Source organism: Apium graveolens, chromosome 4, assembly GCF_009905375.1.
Source record: "Apium graveolens cultivar Ventura chromosome 4, ASM990537v1, whole genome shotgun sequence".
Classification (NCBI taxonomy): Eukaryota; Viridiplantae; Streptophyta; class Magnoliopsida; order Apiales; family Apiaceae; genus Apium; species Apium graveolens.
In genome coordinates, this window is record NC_133650.1 from 300885465 (window position 1) to 300893927 (window position 8463).

Sequence of the window (8463 nt, forward strand, 5' to 3'; positions counted from 1 at the left end):
CTCAATTCCTGATACTACAAATCAGTTTGATCTTTGGCATCATAGACTGGGCCATGCTCCAGGTTCTAAATTGCAGCATATTCCTTATGTGAAAGCTCAAATACAGAAGACAACTAAGGTATGCATAACTTGTCCCATGTCTAAATTTACAAAGTTGCCATTTTCTTTAAGTGATTCACATGCCACTGCTATGTTTGATTTGGTTCATATTGATATTTGGGGCCCTTATAAGGAATCTACTAGAGGAAAATATAGATACTTTATGACTATTTTGGATGACTACTCTAGGCATACTTGGATTTATTTGTTGGCTCATAAGTCAGACTCCTTAAGCACACTTCAAGCATTCTTTAACTACGCCTCAAACCAGTTTAAAACCACCATTAAATGCCTTAGGTCTGATAATGCTCTTGAGTTTGACTCAAATTCTTGTAAAGAGTTTTTTGCCTCTTATGGCATCATTCACCAGACCTCTTGCAGCCACACACCCCAGCAGAATGCCAGGGTGGAAAGAAAACACAGACACATCTTAGAGATTGCTAGGTGCCTTAGATTTCAAGCCTCTCTCCCATTGAAGTTCTGGGGTGATTGTGTTATGGCAGCAGCTCATATTATCAACAGACTACCAACCTGTGTTCTTCACTTCAAGACACCATATGATCTTCTTTATAAAAAGCCTGCACAATATGATCATTTCAGAGTTTTTGGTTGTCTTGCATTTGCTAAAAACCCTGCATTTCCAACTGATAAACTTGCACCAAAAGGAGTTCCATGTGTGTTCCTGGGATATCCCTGTCTCAACAAGGGTTACAAATTACTGAACCTCCTTACTATGAGTGAATTTACCTCAAGAGATATTACCTTCTGTGAACACATCTTCCCTTTCAACCCTCAGTGCACAGAGTCATACATGAAACCTTTGCCCGAGAACTTTACTCCACCTGCTACTCCAATCACTGATGATTTTTTGTCCTTACAAACTGATCCAGATCACCCAGTTACCTCTCTTGATGACACTCTTGATCATACTGCTCAGCCCAGTAATGACAATGATATTTCTGATACATCACTAATGCAATCTGTTACTCCTATACAGCCCAGAAAATCTTCTAGGCCTCATGCCCCACCTGTATGGATGCAAGATTACATATCAGATAAACACAACTTTAAACACATTTCAAACTTGGCCTTCACAGCTATCACTCCTTCATTCAACTATTTTCTTTCCACCATAACTAGAACTGCTGATCCTATCTTCTATAAGGATGTTGTCCAACATTCTCATTGGAGAATTGCTATGAACCAAGAACTTACTGCACTTGAGTCCAATGATACCTGGGAAATAATCACCCTTCCTCCTGGAAAATCTGCAATTGGCTGCAAATGGCTATTTAAAATAAAATACAAACCTGATGGTGCTGTGGAAAGATACAAATGTAGATTAGTTATCCTGGGATGTAAACAGAAATTTGGTGAAAATTACTTTGAAACTTTTGCACCTGTGGCAAAGATGTCCACGGTGAGAGCACTCTTGGCAGTAGCAGCTATGGAGGATTGGCATACTATACAGATGGATGTCTCTAATGCCTTCCTTCATGGGGAGCTTCATGAGACAATCTATATGAAGCTGCCTCAAGGATATCATTATATGGGCTGTAGAATTGATGAGAACTCAGTTCATGCTCCTTCCTCTCCTCCTGCTAACTTGGTTTGCAGACTTAAAAAGTCCTTGTATGGGCTAAAACAAGCCCCCAGACTTTGGTTCTCCAAGCTTTCCTCTACTCTTCTCAAAATGGGATACACTCAATCTAAGTCAGACTATAGTCTATTCCTGATCTCCTCCGATAAATCAATAACTATTGTCTTAGTATATGTGGATGACTTACTGATCTGTGGTAATAGTTCACCTCAAATTCATCAACTCAAGATCCTTCTTTCTGAATCTTTTCATATGAAAGACTTAGGCCCCATTAACTATTTCCTTGGCATAGAAATTCACAGGTCCCGTGATGGTTTCTTTCTTTCTCAGCAGAAATACACATCTGACATCTTGAAAGAATATGGCATGCTCAATTGTAGACCCCTGCAACTTCCTATGGACTGTCATCTGAAACTTACTGCTGATAAAGGGGATTATCTGGAAGATCCCTCCATCTACCAAAGGTTGGTTGGAAAGTTCATCTATCTGACCATCACTAGGCCAGATATAGCCTTTACTGTTCAAATACTAGCTCAATTTATGCAAGCACCAACAACAGTCCATATGCAAGCTGCTAAGAGGTTGCTAAGGTACTTAGTGGGAACAATGTCTCAAGGTGTACTGCTGGCATCTTCTTCTGCAGCACAATTGACTGCATACTGTGATGGTAACTGGGCCAGCTGCCCAATGACAAGGAGATCAACTTCTGGCTATTGCATTTTCTTGGGCAACTCTCCCATCTCCTGGAAAGCAAAGAAACAGTCCGTGGTAGCCAGGTCTTCAGCTGAAGTAGAATACAGATCTATGGCACTCACCACCTGTGAAGTTACTTGGTTGCCAACACTTTTAAGGGACATAGGAATCAAGAATCTATCACCAACCCTGCTCAAATGTGACAATCAGGCTGTCTTGGCCATTGCCGCAAATCTAGTCCTTCATGAAAAAATCAAGCACATCGATATTGATTGCCACTACATCAGGGATCAAATTCAAGCAGGCAACATTGTCACTGATCAGGTGTCTTCCTCTGATCAAATTGCAGATATCATGACAAAGGTCCTACCAATCCAGCTGCACACTACTCATTGTGACAAGCTGGGAGTTGCAGTTCCTTCCCACTCTCAGCTTGAGGGGGAGTGATGAGAGTATCAACTCAATCCTGCTACAAAATAATGTTCATGACAATATTTATTCTCTAGGAGTATCTGCTAGGACTTCTAAATGTTGCACCTTAGCTGGCACATGGCATTCTGTCACATTGTCTTGTTCTGTTAGTGTCCTGTAGTAAGGTTGTTATTTCATTTTGTCTCACTCTGATGCACTCTCTTTAAATGTAATGTCCTGAAGAACCTTGCACTTATGATTCAAGAAATGATAATCATCAATCCCTAGTTCTTCATTCTATCTGCTTTTGGAATACTTTCTTATCTTTAAGTAAGTCAACAGGGAAGAAAATAGCTGTGTAAAGAGCTTTGGCTAGAGGTACAGCATTCTCTCTATCATCCTTAGCTTCTTGTGATCCTGTAGATCCCTTTGGGATTGGCTTATAACCGAATACATATTGAGCAAGTATTCCAACCGTAGGTGGCGCAAATGATGCTAGCACGGTTTCAAATGACCGATCCAGTGCATAAATGCTTGTCCGAGATTTTTCAGGAACAATTTCTGCCATTATTGGACTGTTTGAATCAATAATTCAATGTTAACAAGATAATGGATAAACAATTTCATTTTTTTGTATTTAAGGAGACTTAACATATCTGAGACATACTTGTTTGTAGCTGATCCGTTCCAGGATATGATAAATCCCATTAGGAAGAAGACCAATCCATGAGTTAAAGCCGTGGAGGGGTTATCAGGAATTGCCAGCAACAGTATTGCTGCCAAGGGTATGGCTGATCCTGCGCTTATCTGTGAAAGTATGATCTTCCCCGAATTAGGCAAGTGTTTAGCAAGAGTATCCCCCAATTTTCCTCCAAAAAGACCACCAATTGAAGTAGCAACAGCAAAGGTAGTCCACAAGAATGCTGTTGTTTTGTGCGAAAATCCAATAAGTTCCAACCACATTGGTGCAAATGACAATGCTGACCACGGGAATGAGCCCGATATACCCTGTGCTACAATTATCTGAAAAGATGGAATACTCATTACTTCCCTGGCTTCTGCAAGCATGTTCTTTGTTTCTGACCAAAATGACTGATGTGGAATTGGCGGCGTGTTATCAGAAAACCGAGGATCATGGGCAAAAAGGCGGACTAAAATACTACAACAATTATAAATCCAACTAAATGGAATGCAATTCGCCAACCAGGGATTCCCATAAACGACGTTGAAGCGATTAGTACAGAAAGAAATCCACCAATAATAGAGCCAAGGCCTCCAGTAAATTGAAGCCATCCGAAAGCCACACCGCGATTGCTATCATCTGTTGAATCAGCAACGAGTGACTGAATGGCTGGTAAGACAATGGCAAGCCCTATTCCATTGAGTCCTCTAGAAATCGCAACCTTTACAACCAACACATATTAAACATAAGATGCACTGAAAATTGAAGTGACAATTTTTTTTTATTTCCATGTTGTAAAATGTTGCTAAAACTTGTTCAAAGTTCAAACTGCCTTGCACAAATTGTCCAAATTAGTTGATGTCTCCTGGGTTACTTATACGTGAAAAATATACATTTTTGGACTTATAAATTACTTATCGAACATCCCAGACGAGTAGACAAAAATTTAGTTTAAACTTTTAAAGTAGTCAAAACCTGAACCTGGGAGCATAAATTCCTGAATACAGAACATATCTAAAAATATCTACTCTATAAATGCATAAGCTGACAATATAACGTTATAACATATGTCCCACTCCAACACAGACATTAATGTACAGAAACTGAGAGAGGGACCTGCAAGAAAGTTGATGAAAAGCCAACAAGGAAGGTTGCAGTGGCCCACAGAAAAGCACCAAGTGCAATGACATGGGCCCTGTTGTAATGGAGGGCAAGATAAGCAGCTAATGGGTAGCAAGCAGACTGGACCATGGATCTGAAGAGTGTGAGTGAGCCCAAGCTAGTGGGATCAATGTCGAAGGCTTCACCAACTTCCCTCGAACTAATATACCCGGTATACGTCCCTCGAACTAATATGATGAACTAATATGATGATAAGTAAGGGAAATGGTTTTTTTTATTTAAAATTTTATTCAATGTTTAATTCAATATAAATCTCTTTCTTAAATTTTATTAAGTACTTTATTTTAAAAAAAATAAAAATCAAACATAAGACTATAAATTCATATTTATTTATCATCAAATTTAATAATGGAGATTTAAGTGTTGAAGATAACATGAAACATTCAATATTAGAAATTTCAAATGAAATGATATAATTTACTAATAGACACTGTACTCCATTCATACTGATCAAGTGCTTAATATATTTTCTCAACAAAATAATATTTATTTATTTTTTCACATACCTATATATTATAAAAAACAAATTAAAATTAAGTATTATATGTTTAGACATTTTTTTAAATATTTAATGTATTATTTTCATCAAAAAAGGCAAAATATACAATAATAATTACAAAAAAAATCAATTTTTTGATATAAAAATTTTATGTAATATTGACAAGTAACATGAATGTTATTATGAATTTTAAAATTTTTTTACTAATTATTTTCTTCACCAAAAAAAAAATCAAAAAATAAACAATTATCAAAACTGCTCATTGCATAAGCTTTTGCTTCCGCAATGTTTCATTGCGGAAGGAATTAATGTTTTGACAGTTTCTGCGCGTTTTAGCGTGTGGGTTGGCTGAAGCATTAAATACACCTTCCGCAATGATTCATTGCGGAAGTGTGCATTAAATTTGCCTTACTAGCTTCGTTTTTTGCTTTGTAAACCCAATTTCACCATTTTTCTCTATCATTTTTCAATTTGGAGCCAAAAAGAGGTTAGTTTTTCTTTACTATTTTTATTGACATCTCATTTATTTAATTATTCAAGTTCATCTAGTGAGCATGACGATTTTGATTATTTTACACCCGTTGGGAAAAATCCGGTTTATCGTAAACTTATTGTAGATGATGTTAATGAATTGATAGATGTTGATAATGATAAATGTAAGAAAAAATTGGATATGGATGATGATGATATTGAGTATATGGAAAAAAGAATATGGATGATGATGATATTGAGTATATGGAAAAAGATAAATATCATAAAAAAGAATAGGGAGATTGTAAGGGAAAAGGAAAAATGAATGATGATGATTTTTGTAGAGAAGAGAAAATGAATATAAGTGATGATGATGTTGTTGATGATGATGATATGAGTTTTGACAAAAAAAGGTTACGGTTTTTCAAAATCAAATATGAATAGTGTTGTGCCTTGCGTTGGTATGTTTTTTAACACTTTGGATGAAGCCGAAATTTTTTATAGAGATTATGGTAGAAGTGTTGGATTTGAGATTATTATTAGGAGTACTCATAGACATTCACGGGGTAATGGTATCTCCTCTCGTTTGTATATTTGTCGTAAGGGTGGAAGACTAGGTTCTAGTACGAAATTGGATGTTGATGATGAAAGAAAGGAAAAAAGAAGGATTAGATATGTAATTCCGAGAACAAATTGTAGTGCTCGAACGTGTGTCACTCATAGAATTAAAAATGATAAATGGGAAGTAACTTTGGTTAAATTAGAGCATGATCATGATATGGTAACCTCAGATAAAGTACAATTCATGCAAAAGTCCAAAAATATAGATCCGGTTACCCGAGCATTGCTTAAGTTATTTGATAAATCGGGAATTGAAACCGCTAAAGCGATGAGATTTCTTGGTGAAACATGGGGTGGCGTGGAAAAAATTGGATTTTCTAATCAAGATGTTCGTAACGTAATTCGTGATATTCGACGACGGGTGTTCGATTCCGGTAATGCGGGGAGTGGGATGGCATTGTTACAACAATTGAAAGAAAAAAGTTTTGGAAACTTTTTCTATCGAGTTGATTTGGATGAAGAAAATAGAGTTAGAGGTTTGGTTTGGGTTGATCATCGATCATTGAACGCATACACGAATTTTGGAGATATTGTTTCATTTGACTATACATATAGGACAAATAGGTATTGTATGCCGTTTATACCAATAACCGGGGTCAATCACCATTACCAAAATATCTTGTTCGGGTTTGCACTCATGCGGGATGAGACGGAGATTTCATATAAATGGATTTTGAAGACATGGTTGGAAGCCGTCGGAAACAAACCTCCCCTCACTATTATTACGGATCAAGATATAGCATTGGGAAATGCTATTGCCGAGATTTTGCCGGATACCAAGCACATATTATGTTCGTGGCACATAAGTAATAAATTTCCCGAAAAATTGTCGGCTTTGTACACACAATATCCGGAATTTAAAGGGGATTTTAATGATTGTTTGTACAAGTCGTTGTCACCCACGAAATTTGTTGGTAAGTGGGAGGTTTTGGTTGATAAGTATGGATTCGAGGATCATGTTTGGCTAAACGATATGTATACCATAAAAGATAAATGGATTCGTGCTTATACAAAACAACATTTCTCCGCCGGTATGACCACCAACTCAAGAAGCGAGTCCATGAATTCATTTTTTGACGAGTATGTGAAAGCTTCAACCGGGTTGAAAGAATTCATTGAGAATTCACAAAAGGCTTTGGAAACACAAATTCTTAATGAGGTTAATGTTAGATATATTTGATAATGTCATGGCTAATATGTTTTATGTTTAGCTTTCAGATCTTGTGTGAACAGGATAGATCAGTACTTAACTGATGATCAGTACTTATATTGGAAGTCAGGACTTAAGGATATCAGTACTTGTATTATCAGGAGATAATCATCAGAAGATAGATATCAGAACTTAAGTGCTGAAGGACAATCAGATAAGGACAGTAGCTGATTAAAGGAAAGAAGATCGAGATAAACATAAGAAGAGATATGCATGAAGAAGGAATTCCGTGAAGAATGGAATACTTGGAATAGAAGATATCTGATTGATATATTTTAGGAAGCAGAATTATATTCCATATCAATTAGCGATTATCTTGTAACTGTGTAGTATATAAACACATGCATAGGGTTTACACTATAAGTGTTATCATTATCGAAGTTATTATTCTATATAACCCTAGCAGCTCTCGTGATATTTGTTCATCACTGAGAGGTAACAGTTCCATATTGTAACAGAGTTTATTATTTCAATAAAGTTTGTTTTCTGTTACTTAAGTTCTTTAAGTTCGATTTGAGTGTACTATACACTGTATTCACCCCCTCTACAGTGTGTGTGTGACCTAACAATTGGTATCAGAGCCTATCTGTTAACATACATACATTTAAAGATCCAAACACAATCATGTCGGACACAGAAACTCCAACTAAGCCTACTAAAACTGAGGAACCACCGAAGACACAAATTCAGAGTCGGTATGAGACCATCAGAGTCCCCATACTGAGACCATCTGAATATCCCATATGGAAGGTAAGGATGACCATGTTCCTGGAAGCAACAGATCCAGAATACCTTGATAGAATCAAGGAAGGTCCTCACAAACCAACCAAATTCGCTGTTGCAGTTGTAGGTGAAGCAGCAATGACCGTACCAAAGGAGAAGAGTGATTATACTGCTGAGGATATAGCATCAATTGCTAAGGATGCTAAGGTACGACACTTACTGCATAGTGCCATTGATAATGTAATGTCAAACAGGGTAATCAACTGTAAGAC

The 8463-nt window shown here is 36.9% G+C and overlaps 1 protein-coding gene and 1 pseudogene across 1 annotated transcript; one reads left to right on the top strand and one right to left on the bottom strand.

Annotated features, from left to right (window-relative positions):
- Positions 1-3095: 3095 nt before the first annotated feature.
- On the bottom strand, positions 3096-4760 carry LOC141719940 (uncharacterized; annotated as a pseudogene).
- A 1313-nt stretch (positions 4761-6073) lies between these two features.
- Positions 6074-7438, top strand: LOC141719941 (protein FAR1-RELATED SEQUENCE 5-like). Its single transcript, XM_074522301.1, has one exon. It carries the CDS (start codon positions 6074-6076, stop codon positions 7436-7438), a length of 1365 nt encoding a protein of 454 aa, XP_074378402.1.
- Positions 7439-8463: the final 1025 nt, after the last annotated feature.

Coding starts and splice junctions, on each gene's coding strand:
- LOC141719941 (XM_074522301.1), top strand. CDS start 6,074: ATGAATAGTGTTGTGCCTTGCGTTGGTATGTTTTTTAACACTTTGGAT.